The sequence below is a fragment of the Macaca nemestrina genome, chromosome 2 (genome assembly GCF_043159975.1).
Source record: "Macaca nemestrina isolate mMacNem1 chromosome 2, mMacNem.hap1, whole genome shotgun sequence".
NCBI lineage: Eukaryota > Metazoa > Chordata > Mammalia > Primates > Cercopithecidae > Macaca > Macaca nemestrina.
In genome coordinates this window covers 162,851,771-162,879,314 of record NC_092126.1, presented here as the reverse complement: position 1 = coordinate 162,879,314, position 27,544 = coordinate 162,851,771, and the positions used below count along the sequence as shown (strand labels likewise).

General features: G+C 32.7%; 1 protein-coding gene across 4 annotated transcripts in view; it reads left to right on the top strand.

Moving 5' to 3' along the window:
- LOC105470313 (syntaxin binding protein 5L) overlaps positions 1-27,544 on the top strand; it is a 493,614-nt gene that overhangs the window by 21,264 nt on the left and 444,806 nt on the right. For all 4 annotated transcript variants that reach the window (XM_011722169.2, XM_011722172.2, XM_011722170.2 and 1 more), the window contains exon 3: positions 23,607-23,704. In XM_011722169.2, coding sequence (XP_011720471.1) covers positions 23,607-23,704 — 98 coding nt within the window. The remainder of the gene's footprint in view (positions 1-23,606; positions 23,705-27,544) is intronic.

Genomic DNA, 27,544 nt, shown 5'->3' with positions numbered 1-27,544 from the left:
TATTTTTTATGTTTAGTTTTTTGTTATGTGGAAATTAACAAAGACCACTCAAATGAGGACATAGGCTATTCAGATTTTGCTGTGGCAAAGGAGTCACCCACCATTGTTTGCATTTGGCAGAGACCCAAACGCAGGCAGAAGAGTGGAAGAGCTTTGTAGTGAAAAAAGGGTAAGCTTTAAGTATGTTCTTATTGTAAGTTGTTGGCATGGGAAGCTGGAGGCAGGCTGTGTACAAGGGAGACATTCTACGTGATTGGTTTGGGAAGCATATTTGGCTTTCTGTAGTCAGTATTGAGTTGGAAGTGTTGTGAATGAGGGACCTGCGGAAGTTAGGGATCTGGCAGTCATTGGCCATTTCCTGATTATTCTGGGCCGATGATTGCGGAGATTGTGGTTTGACTTCCCAGACTGGTTGCTGCAGGGATTGTGGTTTGGCTTCCTTGTCTGGTTGCTACAGAGGTTGTAGGTTAGAGTTCTATTATCATATGTATTTTACTAATTGTATATTATATTGTATAGTCAGTCTCTTGGTTATATTTTGGTATGTGTTACGGATCTTATATAGAATTTTACATCCTATTTTTTTCACTTAATATTAGAATATAAACACTTTTTGGTTGTTAAGGATTTTTTTCTTTATATAAATTTAATGGCTGTATAACAATCAATCTAGAAGATGTACTCTTATTATTGGAAATTTAGTTTTCATTCAGTTTTTCTCTTCTTACAATAATGCTGTTATGAACATCTACGAGCATTAAACCTTCAGCATATTTAGTATTATTTCCCGTGATGAGATTTCTAGTTGTAAAATAGGTTATAGGTCTTATCTTGTTGAATTACTTTCCAAAAGGATTCGCCTAGTAATATGTAACAGTCAGTTCAGTGGTATTCTTACCAGCTTTCGATATTTAGAAATATTTTTACTAACTTAGTAAGTGAAAAATATACTTTTGTAATTATTTAATTTATATTTTATGGTTACTAGTGAACTTGATTATTTTCCAATATACTTATTAGCCAGTTGAGTTTTTCTTTTTATGAATTGTCTTTTCATATCCCCTTTCTCCCTATTTATTGGTTCCTAGTAATTTCTATTAGCTTGTATAAATTTTTATATATTAAATTGATCAATCTTTTATCTGGTATAGTTTTGTAAAATTTTTCCCAGTTCATTATTTGCATTTTGTTCATGATAGTTCTAATTTACATAATTAATATTTTTTCTGTTGTCAAATCTATTGACTTATCCTTAGTGATTTCTTTTTTCTCCTCTACAATCCAGAGTTTTGATTGAATATTCATTTCTATTTTCTTTTACAGTTTGGTGTTATGATATATCACATTTTGACATTTTTATTTTAACCAAGTTTATTTTAGTATATAGTATGACTCCAAAATGATGTTTCCCCCAAACAGCCCATCAGTTGCACTACACCATTTAACTGCTTCTTCCCTCTTCCATTGAATGTGGTACTCCTTTGTCATATATTAACTTTTGAAATGTACTAGGATTTATAACTGGGATAGCTATGTTTTTCTATCTTTCTACCTGTTCTTGTGGCAATCACATACCAATTTCATTTTTCAGTCTAAAGGCTGACCAAAATATTATGTAGACTGGGTTTTGGAATATTTAAAAGAAAATACAGTTTGTGTGCTTATCAGCCAAAGACTGCATACTTGTAGTTAAACAAAGTTGGGTTTTCTTTTTTTTTTTTTTTTTTTTAGAATAAGGGAGACTATATACCATAGGGAGGGCTTGTTACAGGATTTGAACTTGTGTTAGGTCATTTTAGACAAAGTTCAAAGAAACACGAATTGGGTATTGTCAGAAAGTGGGATAATTCTATCATTTGTTATCCTAAGAAGTTTTATCTAAAAGGTAGGAAGAGTGGCATGAGGCCACATAATTGGTAAAGAAGCAGCAGTTGCATATGTTGACTAGACAAGGGGAGCCTTTAGCTATTAGTGTGGTTTGTACAATGTTCTTACAGTTGTCACTACCCAGATTCCACAGTGGTTTTATTTTTGTCTTGCTTCATCATGGTCATAGAGTGGTTTTGTTTGGTGTTGGTTTTCTGTGAAATTATTCATGGTCCTTCCAAAAGAGAACACCATCGCCTAGCACTTAGTGCCAGGTAAACTGCAGCTTACAACTGTTAGAAGTTGCTTATTTTTTCTTTTGTTAAAAAATCAATTTATTACTTTTAAAGTCATTTTTGTAGGTAAAGTTGCTAGAATATGTTGCTAAGCAGGTATGCTTTAAGAGCTAGATAAGAAAAAAATTTTCTCATTATTAGGCAACAATTTGTATTGGTTGATTTGCAGCAACCAGACAAGGAAACCAAACCACAATCCCTGCAGCAACCAGTCTGGGAAGTCCAACCACAATCTCTGCAATCATCAGCCCAGAATAATCACGAAATGGCCAATGACTGCCAGATTTGTATTTGTTACATAATTGTTGGACAACAGCTATTGTTACAGTGTAGTTATATACAGTCACATGTCACTTAATGATAGGGATAGGTTCTGAGAAATGCATTGGTATACAATTTGGTTATTGTGTGAATGTCACAGAGTGTACTTACACATAGCCTACTACACACTTAGCTATATAGTGTAGCCTATTGTTCCTAGGTTATAAGCCTATACAGCATATTGCTGTACTGAATATTGTAGGCAGTTATAACAGAATGGTAAGCATTTGTGTATCTAAGTATAGCTCAACAAAGAAAAGGTACAGTAAAAAGTATGGTGTTATAATTTTATGGGTCCACCCATAATATGTAGTCCATTGTTGACCGAAATATCATTATGCAGCACATGACGTTATGAACTTGAAATAGTGTTCTTGGAAACAACCCTCTTAAGTATATAAATTTCTTATGCTCTTTTTATTTACATGATTTCTCTATTTATTTACATTTTCTTTTCCTCTCCACTTTGAGAAAGTAATGCAGATTTTATTTCCTCCATATAATAGTCTAGCAGGCAGCCATTTTTAATTCTAGCAAATAAATAGAAGATTTGAAGTAACTTTTATGTTTCTGAGAGTAGTTCAACCCAGCAATTCACTTTAGTATTTTGGTGTAGTTAGGTGAATCCACAAAATTCCAGTTACTATAGAAATAAAGTGAATTTAAAAAAATAAAACTGTTTATAGAAGCTATTATAAACATAAAATTAAATTCCAAAAATCCTACAGGAAGCTCTGCTGTGTATGAATTAGGCTGAGTGAGATAAGTTGCCTATAATATTCTGATATTTTACCTAAACTGTGTAACATTAGCCAGAGCAGTTATTTTAACTGAATCTCAGAAGATAAATTATCTGGCCAACATCACTGCAAACATTTTATACTGCCAGAGTAGTCTCACTGCTGTTTTATTCAACCCTTCCCTTTTAGTCATTCTCTCATACTGGCAAACATAAATTGTTTGATAAAATAAAATTATTTGAGGTAAAATAATATCTTTAACAAATATATATTTTGATGAGAGCATTGTATTAGTATTTGGTAATAAGATAGCCAGACTGTTGAATTAATCATACTCAGAAACTTACTGGATCAGGTGGAGATTCAGACAAGGAAGTGTATAGGGCATAGTCACAGAAGGAATTTGTCTAAAAATTTTATTTACTTGCTTTCATATGATTAAGTATAGGCAGAGATTAATATTTAAGATGAAAATTCCAGATCCTAGAAGAGTAGAGGAAAGAGTGATATGGGAGGAACTATGATAGTGGACAAGAATTTAAATAGCTTGATCTTGAAGAACTAGGATTAAAGATCATTTAGGAACCAGTAGCAAAATTAATTAAATACCAGGTCTACTGACCAAAGTTTTAAAAAAATCTCCTTAATCTGGCAAGTGGATTACTTTTAAAGGAATGATTGTAGTTTGCTGAAACCATCAATTCCATTTTGAATGAAATCATCAATCATTTTCTTGTAACTTCACACTGCAAAAAATTTTGAGCTTTTTTTTGCCCTTCTTACTCTCTCTGCTTAGGTTAGCTCTAATGAGTTGTTATTTTTTTTTTCATGATTTATTTCTTTCCCTAGTTTTCTTTCTTTTTTTTTTTTCATTTCTCTTTGTTTGGTCTTTCTTTTTGCTGTCTCAGTTGTTTGTGCCAAGTTACATTTTGCCCGTGTTCCAAGATCAAGAATAATTTCTGGTGCTAAATTGTCTTGAGGCATTTTAAAATTTCAGTATAGTGTAAATTTCTCTTATGACTTCTTTGACCCATGTGTTATTTAGAAGTGTGTTGTCTAATCTCCAAGTATTTTGGGGGTTTCCAGCTATCTGTCTGTTATTAATTTCTACTTTAATTACATTGTGGTCTTAGAGCATACTTTGCGTGGTTTTTAGTCTTTTAAATTTGTTAAGGTATGTTTTATGGCCCAGAATGTGGTTTACCTTTGTGAATGTTCTGTGTGAACTTGAGAAGAATGTGTGTTCTGCTGTTGTCGGATAAAATATTCTATAAATGTCAATCAGATCCAATTGATTGATGGTACTTTTTACTTTTACTATATCTTTACTAATTTTTGGCCTGTGGGATCTGTTAATTATTGAGAGAGGGGTGAAGTCTCCAATGATTATAGTGGATTTATCTATTTCTCCTTGTACTTGTATTAGTTTTTGCTTTATTTATTTTGAAGCTCTATTGTTAGACACATAGACATTAAGGATTCTTATTTCCTCTGGAACAATTAGCCCCTTTATCATTATGTAATGTCTATCTTTATCCTTGGTAATTTTCCTTCTTCTAAATTTGGCATTATCTGAAATTACTATAGCTACACCTGTTTTCTTTTAATTAGTGTTTGCATAGTATCTTTCTCTGTCCCTTTAGTTTTAATCAGTTCTGTGTCTATATTAAAGTGGGTTTCTTGTAGACAACATATAGTGGGAGACTGGTTTTTTTAATCCACTTTGACAGTCTCTGTCTTTTAATTGGTATATTTAGTCCATTGCCATTTAAAAGTTATTGATAGAGTTGAATTAATGTCTATCATATTTGTTACCATTTTTATTTGTTGGGTTTGTTCTTTTTGGGTGTTTTCTTTGGTCTTACACTCTTTTTCTGTCTTGTCTAACTTTAATTGAGCATTTTATACCATTCAGTTTTCTCTCCTCTCTTAGCTTATTAATTCTACTTATTTTTATAGTTATTTTTAGTGGTTGTCCTTAGGTTTGCAATATATATTCACAACTAATCCAAGACCCCCTTTAAATAACAATGTGACACTACATGAGCAGCCATGCAAGTTCCCTTATAATAAAGTATTTCCAGTTTTTCCCTCCTGTCCTTTATAACATTGCATTCATTCATTTCACTTATCCATAGGTTATAATCACCAAGAACATTGTTGCTATTATTATTTTTGAAAAAATATGATCTGTTAGCTCAATTAAAAATTTAATTTAAAAAGTTTTTTTTACCCTTATTTATTATTTCCCTAACAGTCTTTCTTTCTTTATATAGATCTACATTTCTGACCCATATCGTTTTCCTTCTTTCTGAAGAATTTCTTTTAGCATTTCTCGCAAGGAAGATCTGCCGGTGACAAATTCCCTCTATTTTTGTTTGTTCAAGAAGGTTATTTCTCCTTCCCTTTTGAAGAATAATTTTATTGGATGCAGAGTTCTAGGTTGGTGTGGTGTTTTTCTTTTAACACTTTAAATATATCACTTCACTTTTTTATTGTTTGCATTGTTCCTGAAGAGAAGTCTGATATAATTCTTACCCTAAGTCCTCAATAGATAAAGTTTAGTTTTTCTGCCTTCTTTTAAGATTTTTCTCTTTGTCTTTGATCTTCTGTAGTTTGGATATAATATCCTATTCATGTATTTTTTGGTATTTATCCTATTTGGTGAGCTGAACTTCCCAGAATTGTGGTTTGGTGTCTGTTGTTAATTTTGGGAAATTCTCAGTCACTATTGCTTCAAATATTTCTTCTGTTTCTTTCTCTTGACCTTTCTGATATTCCCATTATGTATTTACATTTTTTGATAATTATCTCATAGTGATAGGATATTCTATTCTTCTTTTTTCTCTTTGCATATCAGTTTGAAAATTTCTATTGAATTTTCTTCAAGGTCACTCTTTTCTTTTTTCAGCCATTTCCAGTCTATAGATGAGCCCATCAAGGACATTCTTCATTTCTGTTAGAGGGCTTTTGATTTCTAGCATTTCTTTTTGATTCTTAGAGTTTCCATTTCTCTGCTTAAATTACTCACCTGTTTTTACATGGTATCCACTGTTTTGTTATAAAGCCCATAGCATATTAATCATAGATTTCAAAAATCTCTGTCATGTCTGATGCAGTTTTTGACACTTGTTGTCTCTTCAAACTGTGTCTTTTTTGGTCTTTTAGTACATCTTGTAGTTTTTTAAATTGAAAGAAAGGATGCACTGGATTAAAGGGACTGAGGTACATAGACTTTTAGTGTGAGATTATGTTTATCTGGTTGGGGTCAAACTGTATTCTTTGCTGTAGCTGTAATGTCAGATGCCAAAATTTTTTTTCTGGTGTCCTTGTTTTGTTATCTTCAGTTGTCTTTCGGTTCGCTTAGAGACTCTTTCTTAAATAAAGTCTGATACACGCAGTTTTTTTTTTTTTTTTTTTTTTTTGCGGAGTCTCGCTCTGTCACCCAGGCTGGAGGGCAGTGGTGCGATCTCGGCTCACTGCAACCTCCACCTCCTGGGTTTATGCCATTCTCCTGCCTCAGCCTCCCGAGTAGCTGGGACTACAAGTGCCCACCATCACGCCTGGCTAATTTTTTTGTATTTTTGGTAGAGACGGGGTTTCACTTACTAGCCAGCATGGTCTCGATCTCCTGACCTCGTGATCTGCCTGCCTTGGCATCCCAAAGTGCTGGGATTACAGACATGAGCCACTGCACCCGACCACATGCAGGTTTTAAAAGTTGTTTTCCCCTATTATTATAGGAGTCCTATTGATGTGGTGTTAAAGTGTGAAGGAGGGAAAACATTCTGTAGGTCTATGATTAGGACTCAGTCTTTTAGTGAGCCTGTGTCCTTGGGCTGTGACTGTCACAAGTGCTTCTCAGATTGATTTATTTTTCTTTTATTAGGTGAGACAGGAAGGCTAGAGTTGGTATTTCTTTTCTCTTCCTCTACCTGGAAGGCTAGAGATGGCTGAAGATGGGCATATCTCTTCCTTCAGTTTGTAGGCTGTTGTAAAACCTCACTCAGATAAGGTTTTACTTAAGTAAACTAGTTTCCACTTAAAACTAGTGGAAACTAGTTTCTCTTGAGGACAGGTCTTGTTAAGAACAGAATGCTCTGAGTATGTTTCAAAATGGCTCCTTTTTCTTTCCCTCTGCTGGAAGCAGGTTGAAATTTTGTTCTGATCTTCACTGTAATAACCTGATGGGGCTCCTGCAGATAAAACTCACAAAAGTGTAGGGATACCTCTAACCCTCCCCATACCACCAGAGTTTTTAACTCTCAAACTTGTTCACATTAAACCTCTAGCAATTTATCAGTTACATTTTAGGCTGTAATCACTGTAGCCTTGAACCCTGTTACTGGTTCCCACATGGAAGTTTCCGCCCTTAGGCTTCTGCTCAGGTATGTTGTGATCCCCATATCTGACTGTCTGTCTCTCTGTTTTTGGGACAGCAATTTGTCCTGTGACCTTAGTTTTCTGATAGATCTAAGGAAAGTTGTTGATTTTCAGTTTGTTTTCTTTTTTCTTGTTTTGCGGGGCAGAGTGATGACTTCTAAGCTTCCACATGCAGACTAGAAACGGAGACTTCAATATCTTAAAAAACAAACACACAGACAAACAAAAACACTTAAAACCTTAGGGTCCATGTTGGAATTAATTTATATACTTAAACAAAGATCTCAGTATCATAATAATAGTAAATAATTGTTAATGATTTACAACCTTCTGAGTTACTTTGTAGACACAAATCTGATTTTGATATGCAATAATGGGGCATAAGCTTAACCTTTTAATTATACTGAGGTTTACTATGAGTTATTTTAAATTTGAGAAGTATTTAGTGAATGCTTAAGATGTATCCAGCATTCTTTTTCTTTTAAAAGTTTTTTTTTTGTTTTACAAGTAATGTATCTTCCTTGTAAAAAAGTTAGAAAATACAGGTAAGCAAAAACAGAACAATCTATTATTTTACCTAGATATAACCATCATTAATGTTTCACAGTATTTATATGCAGATGTTTTTTCTGTGTTTATGATTACATGTAAAAAGTTTTTTTATATAAAAATGGGATTGATACATTCTTCTTGGTAATATTTCTACTTAATATGTTATTAACATCTTCCTTATCTGCTCATTTATTTATTTTTTTATATATGGTTAAGTGGTTCATAGAATTCTATTAAGTATCCTGGCTTATTTAAATCAATCCTCAATTATTTCTAATATTTTACTTTCCTAAAGATAGTACACTAAATGTCGTTGTGCATCTTTATATATTTAGAATTCTTCCTTAGGATAAATTCCTAGGAGAGCAACTTCACAGGTAGACAGTTAGCATATTTTTAAAGGTTTTTTGATATATGTGACCAAATTGTCCCACTGAAGGGTGGTACAGGTTGAGCAACCCAAATCCGAAGTATTTGGTTATTATACTGTGGTTCCTTTAACTCAATGGTTGATCTTGTCTCTACCCCAGTCTATAATCCTTTTGAAAGCCATTTTTGTCTCTGGTCTTAAATTCATATAGGGCAAATCAAGTTCTTTGATCTTGAGATAGGATCAAACTGCTGAAATGCTATAAAGCTCTCATTCTAAAGCTATCAGTCATACTGTGTGTATTCACTAGGTTGGCGACCTTGAACAAGTTGATTAGCCTTTCTTTTTCTTTTTTCTTCTTAGAGACAGAGCCTTGCTCTGTTGCCCAGGCTGGAGTGCAACGGCAAAACCATAGCTCACTGCAGTGTCAAACTCTTGGGTTGAAGAGATCCTCCCACCTCATCCTTCCCAAGTAGCTGGAACTACAGGGGCGCAACACCATTCCTGGCTAATTTATTTTTATTTTTTGTAGAGATGGAGTCTCACTATGTTGCCAGGCTGGTCTCAACTCCTAGGCTCAATTGATTCTCCCACCTTGGCCTCCCGTAGTGCCGGGATTACAGGCTTGCGTCAGCACTCCTGGCCTTGATTAGCCTTTGTAAGCCTCAATTTCTTCATTTGTAGTGATATCACCTATCTCATGGAGCTATAGAAATAAATGAAAATTAAATGATATAATCCATGTAAAGTGTTTTTCATTGTGTCTAGTACATAGTAAACAAATGGTAGGGATATCAGCCCTGGGTGCAATGATTGTATACATGCAGACTTCTTTGTTTATTTCTAATGTAGCAACAGGACAGCTGTCATTTTCAAGTTCTTTGCAACTGCCAACAAATAAGCTAAGAAAGAAAGACGTGGACTGTACTGCTTTATTGGTAGGGTCAAAAATACTATTTCTGTAAGTAGATTGTATATTTAGATTTTATTTTATTTATAATGGATGCTCAAAATGTTCCCCCTCCTCTGTTCACTACTGGAAATTGAAGAAGGTCCCATCTGAGGAAAAGAAGTGACCCACAGATACCTAAAAGCTATTTATATTTATAGAAATAGCAACAGTACCTGATATCTCAGTGGACTGTTTGAAATGCAAGTGTGTAGCTCATGAGAGAATCAGACTAAAGCAACAGCAAATCATCTTTAGTAGTTTAACACCATAATTAGATAACTCATCTTTTTCAATCATCGAATATAACATTAAGCATAACCCCATCCTTGTTTCTTTTAAGAATACACTATTGGTGAGAAATATAGAAATACCTATCAGGTGTCTATAAGTTTAACATGGTTTCCGGTACATGTATTTGTATTAGAAGTACAGATGGAATTGGAAGGGGACCTTAAAATGATCTAGTTCACTCTTTTATTTTATAGATGAAGAAACTGAGAGATTAAGTAATGTGTCCAGTTTAGATTGCCAGTGACAGAGCTGAGAAGTGAACTACATCTCCTGACTTCTAACAAAATATTTTTACATGTCATTCTATTTCTGTAATTTTATTTCACAAGATTTTCATTTTCTTTAAAAGTGATTTTTATTTTACTCAAAAGCCAAATATTTTTCTATTACTGCTAATTTCCATTTTTATTATATATCAATGAGAAAGATCATTAAATTCATATAATGTTGTTTGATAGCTATATAGACACATAAAATAGATTCAGTACAAGATGTATTTATGTTTTTCAAATGTGATACAGTATTAACTTGCAATGTGTTTGGATGTTAAATACTCTGGGGAGAGAAGTTAGTGTAGCTAGGAAGAAAATAAAAGTTTCAGACAAGCAGGAGAGTTTAAGTGGAAGTACTAGGGCAGGAAGAAAGATGGAGTGGAAGCCATGACCATAAAAGATACTGCGAAATGGAATACCAGATTTGAGTTCCTAAGAGTCTAGAAGTGTATGATGATGAGACTGTGTTCATTTGAGGCTGATATTAATTAGTGATGATTTGTTGAGTTGAAAGAGAGGACAGAATGATGAGGTCAAGGTGTATGATAAATCGAGGCAAGGATGTTGAAGACTCTGAGGCTGTTGATAGGGTCCAGAGTAGAGATAAAATATGTAAGCCAGATGGTAAAATCACATAAGAAGATGAAAATGAGTCCTAGGGGTGGAAAAAAAAAACAGTGGAATTGATTTGTAGAGCACCATCTGGCTACATGAGAGACTGTTCTTTCAGTCTTGTGTTCTTTATTGAATAATAAAGGTGATAGAATTGGATATCCTTTGGGGGTTATACCCATGGTTAGTTCATGTTATTAGTGTGCTGGTATTCCTATTACTCTGTCACTATATATTTATATGTATATATACTTTTCAATAGCAAGAATTGGGCCTGTTAATATATATAATTTGATGTGTTTCTTTGAAGGTATGTTTTAACATATATATATATATAATATTATGAAAGGAGGTGATAGTATGAGAGATGATGAGTTAGTTTAGAGATGGTAAATGAATTTATTTTGAACTTGATTCTCTCGTATTTTGAAAGGATGCTTTTCTTTTAAGTACTATAAACTTATATTTACATAATATCTTCAATTTACAAAGCATATTAACATGCATTATCTCAAACATGAGTCTAAGACTTTTGGGGTAATATTAACAGTGTGAACTACAGGATAAAAGTTACTCATATATATGAATTTTGATGAAAATAAGTAGTATTTTGAATGCCTGTAAGGCTCTTGAGCTTTAAACAATAGAATCTCTGATCTCAAGTAATTAATATGGTAGGGAAGAAACACAGGGAGTAAAGAATAATCTACTTTTAATCTATAATAGTCACTAGATTTAATAATATATTAGTATGCATAGCGTATTGGCAATTATATAACTGCATGAAATATTGTACAAATGTGGGTGCTCATTCTGTTCTAACATCCTAGCATTATATAATTCAATTTAATATGGTGACAGTAGTCACAAGAATGGTCAGTGGGAAAAGGGTGAGAATGAAAGCTACTGAACTTTTTAAAAACAATTTAAATGTGCCTTCATTACTATGGAAAGTTGAGACAGCAGCTCCGAATACAGAGATAATTATATATTGATTTAAACATTATTCTAGATAAAGAATTTATTTAAATATTTACTAAATACTTTGTTACAATTATTTACCTTTCGTAAAATATGACATAATAGTTTTGAAGGAAAAACTGCTTTTATACACAAATCATATCAATGAACTGGAAAACACTAACTATTAATATTTATTTGTATCACTAGGCTCAGTGAAGGGGGCAAATGGAAGGCATGGTCCCTGTTTATAATGGAGTTTAGAACTTATTTGGGGAGACCAAAGTGCCATAATCATTTTTCAATAATTTTGAATAAAAATGAAGAATCTGTTCAAAAAAGGAAAAATTAAATGTCTCCACAGTGAGCTGATTATTATTTTCAAGGAGAATTCAGTACACATATGCTCCCATAAGCATTTAAACACAAGCATTTAAAACACCTAAGCTGTGGTGTTGGCTTAGCATTTTAACAAATGTTTTATGTAGCAGTAAGGCTTTGATTTGGAATTTGAGAAGATAAATAGGTGAATATTTTATTTGTGAAAAATGCTAACATTTAGGACCTCATTTGTTTAATCACTGTGTATAAATAATTTTATGACTATTAGCTATTTGAAGATACTTTGAAAAGATATTTTATTAGCAGCTCCAATCAAAGCAAAATATTAAAATTGTTCTTGAGATATATAAACAAATAATTACTTCTTGAATACTAAATTCTGATGGGATTATTGTCACAGCTACAGTATAAATTGATGACATCAGTCTGTATTTCTAATAAAATTATAACAATTGTATTGTAATTTCTGTAGTATTCAATGAACATTGAGATATATGAATATAATCCTGCTATTAATGAACATTATGAAAACAGGTTAATCTAAGTTCCAAGCTAGTGAAAAGTATTTTGTCTTTCTAACCACTTTATATAATAGAAAATATATTATTCAATGTTATTGAACAAAACCTTTGCTTTTAGAGTTTTTACAAATTTAACAGACTTCAAATTTACAGCTAGAAATATAAATAAGAATTTCCTCCCTTTTTTTGTAATTGCTTATTGCTAGTATAGGTAATAGGTACTGATTTTTGTTTTTGTTTTAATCTTCTACCTAGATAATTTACCACATTCTTTTATTTCCAAAAAATTTTTAGTAATTTGTTTCTTATTTTCTTGTATTTATATGCATTATTTCAATTTATTGTCTTACTGAATTAGCTTGAATTTATAAAACAAAGTCGAATAATAATGGGAATAGCAAATATATATGTTTTATTCCTGATTTTAATGGGAATGACTATAGTTTTTTGCTGTTTAGTATATTTTTGTTATGTTCATTATGTCATTTTCTTCTAATCCTAATTCACATATTTACCTGGATTGACTGCTAAATTTCATCAAATGCCTTTCCAGAATCTATTGATATAATCATGGTTTTATTCTTTAATTTGTTGATTAATGAATAATGTCAATACAAATCCTTATTCAACTTCTTGTTGAAATCTAACAGATATATATTTTAAATTTTATTTTCCCTTCCATGAAAGAGAAAAAGTACGAATAATTTTCTGGCTTTGTAAATAAAACTAATTCATATTTATATTTTTCTGAAAATGCTATGTCAATTAAAAATTATTATCAGGGGAAAAAATTAAGTAAAACAAACAATTAGAATTAGATTTCTTAGAGACTAAAGATTACATTCACAAGAGGTAGCAGCAATCTGTAAAGTACAGCTGTCTTGTAAGACTCCTTTGTAGAAACAACATTTGCAAAGACATTTATGTGATGAAGAATATCGTTTGCTTTTCTGTATCTGTATCTTGCCAAGGTTTAGTTTGTAAGCAGTTAGAAGTTCTCAAAATTTAAAGGCTAGGGTCTGGAAAACTCAAAATTTAAATTAAGGAAAGGAAAATGGTAAAATAAGTTAGTAAATACTAGTAAATACTAGAAATTACAATACAATTGTTATAATTCTATTAGAAATACAGACTGATGTTATCAATTTATACTGTAGCTGTGACAATAATCCCATCAGAATTTAGTATTCAAGAAGTAATTATTTGTTTATATATCTCAAGAACAATTTTAATATTTTGCTTTGATTGGAGCTGCTTTGATTGGAGTATTTACTCTAGTATTTACTATATATTTAATATCTATACTTACATTTGTGGTATATATATTTAATATCTATACTTACATTTGTGGAATAAAATGTGTTTGGCCATGATTTATCATTGTTTGGATACATCACTGGTTTTCATTTATCAGTGTCTTATTTAGTGTTTTGCACCTATATTTGTAAGTCTTCATTTGCTTTATAATGCTTAAAACAATCTGAAGTTACATAGACTATAAAATATGATGAGTTTCTTGTGAAATTACTGCTATATTCAAAATAACATTTTCATCCTTTGTGGCCCTTTGCAGCAGCCCATCCATCTTTTCTGCCTTGGACCCATGAAACAACTGTTTTCTCTTTCTTTTTTTTTTTTTTTTTTTTTTTAACTGTGGATCGTTAGTATCTTATAGAGTTTATTTTTCTCTCTGTCTCGCTTTCTCTCTTTTCCTCTGTCTCTTCTCTCTCTGAATATGTGTATCTGATGTTTAGCATATTGAAAGATGAGGGCAATTGGGGAAAGAGTTTGGGATTGATTTAGTGATAAGTACATAAAAACTAAGGAAATGAAGAAAATTAAAAAAAAAAATTAGCCCCAGGGAACAAAAACATTTGTGTGGCAAAGTAAAAGAGTAGCAGTTGGTAGAGACTGAACAGTTAGGATTTTTTTGGAGGATGGGAATATGGAAAGCATGCTTGTATGTGTAATAGGGGTAGGTGAGAAAGAGAATCCTTTTTTTTTCCTTTGGAAAAGTTAGCAAGTAGCAATGTAAAAATGTTATTTTGAGACCCGTTAGGTAAAAATACCAAAATAAAGAACAAAAGAGATTGAAAAGTGGTTGCATATGGGAAGTAGGAAATGGGAGAGGGAAGGAGACATATGACTTTTAATTATCCTAATATGTCCTATGGAATTATATGACTAGTTAAACTATGTGCATGATAAAATATGTTAAAAATAAAACTAGCATGAGAAAAGAAAAAAGTTAGATATAAAATTTCAAAAAATAAGTTAATGAACATATATCCCATTTCTATTATATATATTTCCAAATATAAAATGGGAGTGGATTAGTACTTTATTCTTTAAAAATTTTAATTTACCTTTTGGATCTTTGAATGTGATAGTTTTCTTATTATTTCTTTTTTTTTTTTTTTTTTTAGTTTTCTTATTATTTCAAGAGATTTGTAAGTCTTACTGAGAAACTAGTACTAAGACTTCCATTGCCAATGACCAGTGGCAGTTTACATGAGCAGGTAGTTTGCCACACTTGTGCATACAGAACAATCTTACTTTTTAAATTTCAATCACAATGTGATGGAGTTTCATATGAACTTGTTATTTCTATCACCATTATGCCACCCTATGGTGTCATATGCATTATAGACCTTTTACTGAGTCTTTTCTTTCATCCAAGAGAGCAGGAAATTATTCAGCAATACTTTCAGTGACCCAAGATGACATCAGATTTAGGTAAGAGCTGTGAACATACACACATAATCCTAAAAAACTCAAGGTTTAAATGATTTGGCTGTTATTGAAAACAAGTATCATTGAAATTGAGGGACCTTTCTCAACCATGAGAGTTGCTCCATAGTTCCAGTAATAATTGGCTTTTGCTTACCAAAGTGGCAAAATATGTTGTGTCCATCACGTTCCTTACTACAGATATTTTATCTCAAATTATATTGATTCATGACTCACTGCATAAATTTTGAGACAGTTTATATGCAATTTCTGAATTCAAGATCTGGAATGATATGCCCCAATCCACACTTTACCCAGAGCGTAACATTTGTAGACCAAACACCAGACAAGTAACCTAATATCAGAGAAGGCATAGCATATATTAGGTAATCACAAATATTTACTGGCAAATCTTCTACCTAGAATAATTTTTAAATAAAATAAATGTATTGCATAATTGGAATATTCTATTCCCTGTTACATATAGGTATTATTATTATTTTCTATACATGGTAGTTTGCAATGGTTACATTAATGTTATTAGGTGAAAGCTGGTACAATGCTTCTAGAAGTTCTGTGTTCAAATGTAGAAATGATAGCTTTGGCATATCAGTATTATTTGGATATGATATATATATGCAATGTCAATCAAAAAAATCAGATGAAAAATATGTCCAAATATGTTGAATTTATTTGGGAATTAGAAATGAAGTTTTTTTAACCTGAGATGCATAGCCATGCCAACCCATGTATGCATCTGAAGAGGCGAGAGTAAAGGGAAGCTGGTATTGGCAAAAGGAGAAGTTCACATAAGCTGCTTGGAAATAGAGGTCATTGGTTTTGAAGACTCAAAACCAGAGTTGGCATCAGTTCCTTGTTGGAAACGCTATTACTGGGCAAGTGTTCTTTCAAGAGGATCTTATATGAATTATAGCAGTACTGAAAAAAGAATTTCTTTTGGAGTTGTTTTAGAAAGTCCTTGAGACAGTCTTTATCTCAGACATGCAAGTGTGAACTGTTCATGCTTTTTACTTTTCCAGCTTTGGTTTGTTTGGATCTACTAAAAGTGATTTCATTCTGGTATCTGCAACTTTCACAGCATCAACCATTAATATGGTAGCATGCTAGAAGCCTTTAGAATCAAAAGCCATATTTATTTTTTTCATTTTTTAGGCTGATGATCAATACTGGGAAGCATTCCTCATAAGTTAACTTGGTGATCTAATATTTACTTCTTTTTAAGAATGAATGGTTGGGGTATGTATTAGGATGCAAGTTAGGCTACTGTAACAGGCCATAGTAACTGTGGCTTAAACAATACAGAAATTTATCTTTCTTGTATGAATCTGTCCAATCAAAAGCAACCTTGAACTGATTCAATGATTGTGTGGTGTCAATAATCCAATAAGATCTTTCTATCTTGTTCTGCCATCATCAATATATGGCTTCCATCTCATATTCTAAGGTGGCTGTTCTAACTCCTGCTATTGTATCTATTTTCTAATCAGTTAGAAGGTGAGAAAAATAGAATATTTGCCTTTATCATTAAGAATATATTATATATCATTTCTTCTGTTTTTCTTTGTTCACAATCTGGTCTAGCCTGCAATAGAGGCTGGTAAATATAGTATTCAACTGGATTGTTACCTGCTAAACTAAAACTTCTATTAGTATAGACGAAGGGAAAAATGCAGACATTGGGAAACAGTAGGCAGTCCCTGTCACAGGTGGTTTTGAGGCCATTTTGCAGTATTATGATAGTATTAAGCCTGGACAATCAGGCCTAATATACATTCTGCTTTGCCAAAGTACTGCTGTTAGTTCTATCCTGGTCCCTTTGTGTTCCCAATTATACTAAGAAAACTAAAACTAAAACTACACTAAAATACTCAGATTTTTTTGGTAGCTGGGTTCTGGTTAGATTCTGCCAATAGGAGGCACTTACACCAGATTAAAAAGTAGAGGGGAAGCAAAAGTCATTTTGTTTCTGGTAGTGCCTCTTGCAATATCAGCACTGAGTACAGTTTACGTATTTCATCCTCAGAAGTGGTAGCAACTTCCTTACCTTAGGGTAATATGACCAACCCTTCCACATATTTGTAACCAATTCTTTCTATTACGTATTTATTTGCTTCAAATATCTAGATAGATTTTTGTAGCTATTGATACGTTGGCCACTTCACTTCATTCCTGTAGTATTTTGAAGGGAGAGTGGAACAAAAGAAAACAAGCAAAGCAAAGTAGCATCAAGAAGAGCTAGATATTTAGGAAACTCGTTTTTTACTAGCTTTGCTACTATTATCTTACTTCACTGAGCATTAATTATAATATTTCAAGAACACTTTTTGACTTTGTCTAAAACTGAGAATTTTTTAAGTTGTTTTTTAGTTGTCTTCAAACTGTGTTCTATGTTTTTGCGCCTTTTTATTCTACTGCATCTATATCATTCCCGTTGATGTCCTTGATTCTTTTGAAATCAACTAGGTACCCCAACTGATCTCAACTTTTTATTGCATACTTTGTCATAATATTATTTGCTGTTCTTGAGGAGAAAAATATTCTTTTATTTCAAATTGAAATATAACCCACCCACCATACAATTCACCTAAAGTGTACATTTCAGTGGTGTTTGGTATATTCACAGAGTTGTGCAACAACCTCCACGATCAATTTTAGAACATTTCCATCAGTTCAGAAGGGAACGTTGTGTGCATTAACGGTCAATTCCTATTACCCTGAACCCCCATCCCTAGGCAACCACTAATATAAATTCTCTTTCTATAGATTTTCCTATTCTATACACTTCATGTAAATGGAATCATGTAGTATGTGACTAGCTTCTTCAGTTAGCATAACATTTTCAAGGTTCGTCTATGTTGTAGCACATATCAGTACTTCATTTTTTAAAATTGATGAATAATATTCTATTGTGTGGATATACCACATTTTTTTTTTATTTATTCATCAGTTGATGGACATTTGAGTTGTTTCTTTTTGGCTGCTATGAATAATGGTGCTATGAACATTACAAGAGCTTTGTTTATATTTATGTTTTCATTTCTCTTGGGTTTATGCCCAGGAGTAGAATTGCTGAATCATATGGTAACTCTGTATTTCATATATTGAGGAACTACCAATCTATTTTCCAAAGAGCCTGCATGGTTTTATATTTCTAACAGCAATGTATTAGGGCTCCAACTTCTTTACATCTTTACCAACATGTGTTATTATATCTGTTTTGTATTATACTTATCCTAGTGGGTGCACAGTTGTATCTTGTTGATATGATTTACAGTTCCCTAATGGCTAATGATGTTGAGGATCTTTCTGTGTTTATTGGCCATTTATATATATTATTTATTTATTATATAATAAATGTCTGTTAAGATCCTTTGCCCATTTTAAATTTAGGTTATTTGTCTTTTTATTGAACTTTAAGGGTTCTTTATATATTCTGGATATAAGTTCTTTTTCAGATATTTGATTTGCAAAGTATTTTCCCATTCTGTGGATTATCCTTTCACATTTTTATTTCAATAGTTTTTGGGGAACAGGTGGTTATATAGCTAAGTACATTAGTGCTAATTTCTGAGATTTTTGGCATCCATCACCTGAGCAGTGTACACTGTACCCAATGTGTAGTCTTTAGCTCTCATCCCACTCCCACCCTTCCTCCTGAACCCCCGAAATCCATTATATCACTATTATGCGTTTGTGTCCTCATAGGTTAGCTCTTACTTATATGTGAGAACATATGATATTTGGTTTTTCATTCCTGAGTTACTTCACTTAGAATAATGGTATCCAACTCCACCCAGGCTTCTGTGAATGCTATTATTTCATTCCTTTTTATGACTGAGTAGTATTTTATGGTATATATATACCACATTCTTTTTATTCACTCATTGGTTAATGGGCATTTAGGCTGGTTCCATATTTTTCTGTGATTGGAAATTGTGCAGCTATAAGCATGCATGTGCATGTGTCTTTTTCATATAATGATTTTTTTCTTCTGAGTAGATATCCAATGGTGGGATTGCTGGATCAAATGGTAGTTCTACTTTTATCTCTTTAAGGAATATCTATACTGTTTTCCATAGGAGTTGTACTAGTTTATATTCCCACCAGCAGTGTAAAAGTGTTCACTTTTCGCCACATCCATGCCAACATCTATTATTTTTTGATTTTTAAATTATGGCCAGGCTTATAGGAGTAAGGTGGTATCTCATTGTGGTTTTAATTTGCATTTTCTTGATAATTAGTGATGTTGAGCATTTTTCATGTTTGTTGGCCATTTGTATATCTTCTCTTGAGAATTGTCCATTCATGTCCTTTGCCCACTTTTTCATGGGATTATTATTTTTTAATTGTTATTTTTTGCTGATTTGTTTGAGTTTCTTGTAGATTCTGGATATTAGTTCTTTGTCTGATACATAGTTTGTGAATATTTTCTCCCATTCTGTGGGTTGTCTGTTTACTCTGCTGATTATTTCTTTTGCTGTGCAGAAGCTTTTTAATTTAATAAAGTCCCATTTATTTATTTTTGTTTTTGTTGCATTTGCTTTTGGGTTCTTGGTCATGAACTCTTTGCCTAAGCCAATGTCTGGAAGAGTTTTTCCAATGTTATCTTCTAGGATTTTTATGGTTTAAGGTTTTAGATTTAAGACTTTGATCCATCTTGAGGTGATTTTTGTATAAAGTGAGAGAAGAGGATCCAGTTTCATTCTTCTACACATGGCTTGCCAATTACCCAGCACCATTTGTTAAATAGGGTGTCCTTTCCCTACCTTATATTTTTGGTTGCTTTGTTGAAGGTCAAATACCTTGTCAAAGTATTCAGCTTTATTTCTGGGTTCTCTATTCTGTTCCATTTGTCTACATGCCTATTTTTATACCAGTACCATACTGTTTTGGTAACTATAGCCTTGTAGTATAGTTTGAAGTCAGATAATGTGATGCCTCCAGATTTGTTTTCTTTAACTTTCTTTGATGGTGTCCTTTATAGCACATAAGTTTTTGCTTTGGACAGAGTTCAATATGTCTGTTTTTTGTTTCGTTGCTTATGTTTTTGGTGTTATATTTAAGAAACCATTGTCTACCTTTCCACAGTGTAGATGTACATCAAAACATCATGTTCTAACCATAAACATTTATAATTTTTATTTGTCAATTAAAAAATAATTTTAAAAACATTACCTAATCTCAAGTCACTAAGATTTAAACATATTTCTTTATTCTTAGAGTTTTATAGCTTTGGCGTTTATATTTAAATATATGATCCATTTTGAGTTAATTTTTGTGTATGTTATAAGTAAGGGATTTAACTTGATTCTTTTGCATGTGGATATAGAGTTGCTGAACACCATTTGCTGAAAGGATTAGTCTTTCCTCAATGAATTGTCTTGGCACTCTTCAAAAATGAAGGGACTGAAAATGTGAGGATTTATTTCTGGAATCTCATTTCTGTTCCATTAATCTATATGTCTATCCTTATGCCAATATCTTATTTTCTTGATTACTTTAGGTTTGTATAAGTTTTGAAATAGAAAAATGTGAGTTATCTAACTTTGTTCTCTTTCAAGATTGTGTTGTTGTTATGAGTCTCTTGGATATCTATATACATTTTAGGATTAGTTTGTCATTTTTTGCAAAAAAGCCAGCTGGGATTTTGACAGAGGTTGCATTGATTTTAATATCAATTTGGAGAGTATTGTCATGTTAACGTTTAATCTATAAATATCTGGGATGACTTTTATTTAGGTCTTCTTTATTTTTTAAAATAATATTTTGTAGTTTTCAGAGTACAAGTTTTGCACTTCTTTTGTTCATTTTGTTCCTATATATTTTATTCCTTTGAATTCTATTTATTATAAATGGGGTTCTTTATTTTATTTTTAGATAGTTTATTATTAGTATACAGAAATACAATTGACTTTTTATTTTTTAAAAATTTCGCTTTTAAGTCCTCATGAAAACATTTATTATAGCCTAATGGTAAAGCACTGGATTTATAATCCTGATTTTGCCACATGATGAATCAAGACATTTATCTTCGTAAAAGCACTTTGAAGCAGTGACTTAAACTCACCATTTCTTTAGTTCTGACAATTAATGTCATTTTTCTTCTTTTGGCATTGATGGATGCTTGATCATGCAACTATATAAAGTACCCTGTGCCCTTATCAATAAACAATATCCTTGGTCAATGAATAAAGGTGTGAACAATTTTTAAAATTCTTTCCATATAGTTTCTTTTTCACTCTGTCACCCAGGCTGGAGTAGAGTGGTGTGATCATGGCTTACTGCAGCCTCAACCTCCCGGGCTCAAGTGATCCTCCGACCTCAGCCTCCAGAGTATCTGGGACCATAGGCATGCACCACCATGCCCATCTATTTTTTTTTTAATAGAGACAAGGTCTCACTATATTGCCCAGGGTGGTATCGAACTCCTGGGCTCAAGTGATCCACCTACCTTGACCTCGCAAAGTGCTAGGATTGCAGTTGTAAGCCACTGCACCCAGCCCATTTTCCGTATAGTTTCTAAGCAATTGTCAGGCATTTTTGTAACAAAAAATGGATCTAATGGACATGCTTGAAATAGATTCACTTAAAGAGTCATTGAACAAACATGATGTGAAATATAAACGTGTAGTGGGGAAAGCTCATTATAAATAAGCAGCAGTGGAAAATTATACAGTAATTTGTTGCCAGTAGCTCCAATAGCCTTGAAAGATCTCACAATTGACTTTTTTTTTTTTTTTTTTTTTTTTTTTTTTTTTTTTTTTTGAGATGGGGTCTTGTTCTGTTGTTCAGGCTGGGGTGTAGTGGCATGATCATGGCTCACTGCAGCTTCAGCCTCCTGGGCTCAAGTGATCCTTCTGCCTTAGCCTCCTGAGTAGCTGGGACTGCAGGTGTGCACCATCATGCCTGGTGAATTTCTCTCTCTCTCGCTCTTTTTTATTTTTATTTTTGAAGATATGGGGTCTTGTAATATTGCCCAGATTGGTTTTGAACTCCTGGACTCAAGCAATACTCCTGCTTTGACCTCCTAAAGTGCTGACATTACAGACATAGGCCACTGTGCCTAGCTCACAATTGAGTTTTTTACATTAGTTTTATAACCTTAACTTGCAGAGCTCCTTTATTAGTTCTAATAATTTTTTAGTGTATTTCTTAGGATTGCATTTATACAAAACTGTGTTCCCTGCAGGTAGATTTAGTTCTTGTTTTCCTATCTGGATGTGTCTTATTTCTTTTTCTTTTCTAATTGCTCTGAATAGGATAGAACCTTCAGTACAATATTGAATGGAAGTGTATAGAGTGGAAACACTTGTTTAATTCCTAACCTTAGAAGGAAAACATTGATTCTTTCACTAATTTTTATGATGTAGGTTTTTTATACATGCCATTTATTAGATGTATAAGGCAGGAACAGAAAGAAAAGTTGAAAGAATTATATTGTGAACACTCACTCATATGTATATTCTTACCACTAATATTTTACAGTTATTTTGCTATATTCACTTATCATGTATCTATCCATCCATCTGTCCACCCTTTTATCTATATTATTTTGTGGATGCATTTTCAAGTTGCAGATGTCAGTATACTTTACCCTTTAACACCTCAGTATACATAGCATTAAATAGATTTTAATATTTGTTTCTAATAATTCCTTAACATTTTTGAGGTATAATTTACATGCAGAGAAATCACAAATTTTATTGTACCATTTTATGAGTTTTAACTAATGTATATGCTTGTGTAATCCAAACTGCTATGAAAATACAGAATATTACATCTTTACTCAAAAAAATTTCTTCATATTCCTTTCCAATCAATAACTCTTCAAGACAACTACTGTTCTGATTTTATAAACTTTTTGTGTGTGGCTTCTTAGCATTGTGTTTTTGAGAATCATTTGTGTTGCTGCATCTATCAGTAGTTTGTATCTTTTAATTGTTGAGTAGTATTCCATTGTATGATTATATCATATCACAGTTTGTTTTTTGATTCTCTTGTTGGACACCTGGGCTGTTTCCAGATTTTTACTGTTTTGAATACAGCTGGTAGTGTCTTACTTATACAAATCATTTTATGAACATATACTATTAATTTTCCTGAGTATACACATAGGAGTGGAATTGCTAGATTGTAAGACAGATGTATGCTTAGTTTTATAAGAAACTGCAAGACATTTTTAAAAAGTGTTTGTATCATTTTACACTCCCATCAACAATGTATGAGTTTAGGTTACTCCATATCTGTGTTAATGTTTGGTGGTAGCTTTCTTTTCCTTTTAACTAATTTTAGACATTCTGGTGGCTGTATAACGGTATCTTGTGATTGCAATTTTTATTTCCCTGGAGACTTATTTGTATTATGTACTCTCTTTCAGACAGTTCGGCATGGTTTTCCTCATCAGCCTACAGCATTAGCCTTTGATCCAGTTCAGAAAATCTTGGCTATTGGGACGAGAACAGGTGCTATACGAATGTATCCTTAATTTTTGGTTCATTATTTGCCACATTAATGCCAATTACATTTCTTGAAATATTCAGGTAAGAGAAATATTTATGACCAAATGAACTTTATTATTTTCTAAGAAATGAGTAACTATTGTGAAAAATCTATATTTTCAAATTTATTGGCATATTTTTAATGTCTTTGAAATCAGTATTGATGTCTCTTCTTTAACTCCTGTTCTTTGTAATTTGTATCTTCTCTTTTTTCCTTATCCATCTGCCTAGAAGTTTATCAATATTATTGATTCTCATGATTCTCACAAAGAATCAACTTTTGGTTGCATTGCTCTTCTTTATTGTGTTTCTATATTCAATTTCATTGAATTCTGCTTTGATCATTTAAATTTCTTTGCTTTTGGTTACCTTGGGTTTAATTTGATCTTCTTTCTCTAGTTTTTAAAGTGGAAACAGGTAATTAATTTGAGAACTTTCTTCTCTTCTAATACGTGCCTATAGTACTATAAATCTCCTCCCAAATTCTACTTTAGTATCATCCTGTTTTTTAAAATTAAACTTTTTATTTTGGGATAATTGTAGAAGCACATGTAGTTATAAGAAATAATACAGAGATATTCATATCTTTCACCTACTTTGCTCCAATTGTAATATCTTAGAAACCTATAGTGTAATATCACAATCAGGATATTGACATTATACAATCAAGATACGAAACATTTCTGTCACCACAAGGATTCTTCACATTGCTCTTTTATAGTCACACCTTGTCCCTCCAACCCCATCCTTGACCCCTAACAACCACTACTTTGTTTTTCATTTCAATAATTTTGCACTTCAAAAATGTTATATAAATAGAATCATACAGTTAATAATTTTTGGTGATTGGCCTTTTTCACTCAGTATAACTCTCTGAACATTCATTCATATTGTTGCATATATCAATAGTTTATTCCTTTATACTGAATTGGATAATATTCCATGGTTTAGATGTATCACAGTGTAGCCATTCACCTGTTCCAGGAAATTTGACTTGTTTCCAGTCTTTGGCTATTCTTACTAAACAGCTATGATCATTCGTGTACATATTTTTGTGTGACCCTAAGTTTTTATTTCTCTGGTGTAAATGCACAGGAGTACAACTGAAGGGTCATGTGATAATTGGATATTTTAGTTTTAATTTTTTTAGTGTACCATTCAGTGTTATTAAATAAATTTATAATATTATGCAACCATCATCACTGTCCTTTTCTGTAACTCTTTCACTTTGTAAAACTGAAATTCTATACCCATTAAATTATAACTCTCCATATTCCTCTTCCTCTAGCCCCTGGAAACCACCATTCTGCTTTCTGTTTCTATAATTTTTACTACTCTAGGTAACTTATATAAGTGAAAGCATACAGTATTATTCTTTTTTGGGACTGACTTATTTCATTCAGCATAATGTCCTCAACATTTATCCATGTTGTAGCCTATGTGAGAATTTCCTTTTTAAGACTGAATAATATTTCATTGTATGTATATTTCATATTTTGATATCTGTTCATTAATTTATGGACATTTGGTTTTTTTCCATGTTTTAGCTATTATGAATAATATTGCTATGAACATAGGTATACAAATATCTCTTTGAGACCTTGCTTTTAGTTCTTTTGGGTATATATCCAGAAGGAGAATTGCTGGATCATATGATAATTGTATTTTTAATTTTTTGAGGAACTGCCATTCTGTTTCCCATAGCAGCTATACTAGTTTACATTTTCACCAATAGTAATTGCCCTTTGATCCAAATATTTTAAATTTTAATGAAGTTCAAGTTGGCTATTTTTTTCTTTTGTTGCCTGTGCTTTGGGGTCATATGTAAGAAATCTTTACCAAATCCAATGGAATGAGGTTTTTACCCTGTTTTCTTCTAAGAGTTTTATAGTTTTAGGTTTTACATTTAAGCCTTTTATCAATTTTTGAGTGAATTTTTGTGTATAGTAAAAGAGTCTAATCTCACTATTTGGCATTTGGATATCCCATTTTCCCAGCACCATTTGTTGACAAGGCTGTCTTCTCCATTGAATGGTCCTGGAACTCTTGTCAAAAATTATTTGATCATACATGTTAGGGTTTGTTTGTGGGCTCTCTATTCTATTCCACTGATCTATAGGTATGTTTCTATGTTACTACTACACTGTTTTTACTTACTGTAGCTTTGTAGATTGGAAACCAGATAGTGTGAAACCTGAAATTAGATGATTTTTCAGCACTTATTGAAATGATCAGATAGTTTTTGTTCTTGATTATGTTACTGTGATATATCATGTTTATTGATTTGCATATGTTGAACCATTCATGAATTTCTGAGATGATTCCCACTTGATAATGATAAATGATTTTTTAAAAATATGTTGTCTAATTGAAATTGATTTGTGAGTATTTTGTTGAGGATTTTTGCATGTAGGTTGATCAGGGATATTGGCTTGTAGTGTTCTTTTTTGTTCGTTATTAGGATAATGCTGGTCTCATAGAATGAGTTGGAAAGTATTCCCCGCTTTTCAATTTTTTAATTAGGAGTTTGAGTAGAAGAGGTATTAGTTCTTTAAATGTTTGTTATAATTCAGCCATGATACTATCAGGTCTTGGGTTTTTCTTTTTTGAAAGATTTTTTTTTTTAAATTACTGCTTAAATCATGTTACTCATTATTGGTCTGTTCAGGGTTTCTAATTCTTCATATTTCAATCTTGGTAGGTTGTATATGTCTAGAAATTTATCAATTTCTTTGAAGATTTAAAATTTGTTGGTGCATAGTTGTTCGTAATAGTTTCTAATGAGCCTTTGTATTTCTGTGGTATGAGATATAATATATCCTTTTTAGTTTTTCATTTTATGAAATTTTGTTGTTGTTGTTGTTGCCATGATAAATCTCTTTGTTCACCGAGGTCAATTGGAGGCTCTGCCTTAGTCTTCCTTTTTTTTCTTTTTTTTTTTAAATTATACTTTAAGTTCTAGGGTACATGCACACAATGTGCAGGTTTGATACATAGGTATACATGTGCCATGTTGGTAGCTGCACCCACCAACTCATCATTTACATTAGGTATTTCTCCTAATGCTATCCCTCCCCTAGTCCCCCACCCCCCGACAGGCCATGGTGTGCCCCACCCTGTGTCCTAGTGATCTCATTGTGCAATTCCCACATATGAGTGAGAACATGCAGTGTTTGGTTTTCTGTCCTTGTGATAGTTTGCTGAGAATGATGGTTTCCAGCTTCATCCATGTCCCTGCAAAGACATGAACCCATCCTTTTTTATGGCTGCATAGTATTCCATGGTGTATATGTGCCACATTTTCTTAATCCAGTCTATCATTGATAGACATTTGGGTTGGTTCCAAGTCTTTGCTATTGTGAATAGTGCCACAATAAACATATGTGGGCATGTGTCTTTTTTTTTTTTTTTTTTTTTTTTTTTGAGACGGAGTCTCGCTCTGTCGCCCAGGCTGGAGTGCAGTGGCCAGATCTCAGCTCACTGCAAGCTCCGCCTCCCGGGTTTACGCCATTCTCCTGCCTCAGCCTCCCGAGTAGCTGGGACTACAGGCGCCCGCCACCTTGCCCGGCTAAGTTTTTGTATTTTTTAGTAGAGACGGGGTTTCACCGTGTCAGCCAGGATGGTCTCGATCTCCTGACCTCGTGATCCGCCCGTCTCGGCCTCCCAAAGTGCTGGGATTACAGGCTTGAGCCACCGCGCCCGGCCTTGGGCATGTGTCTTTATAGTAGCATGATTTATAATCCCTTGGGTCTATACCCAGTAATGAGATTGCTGGGTCAAATGGTAATTCTAGTTCTAGATCCTTGAGGAATCGCCA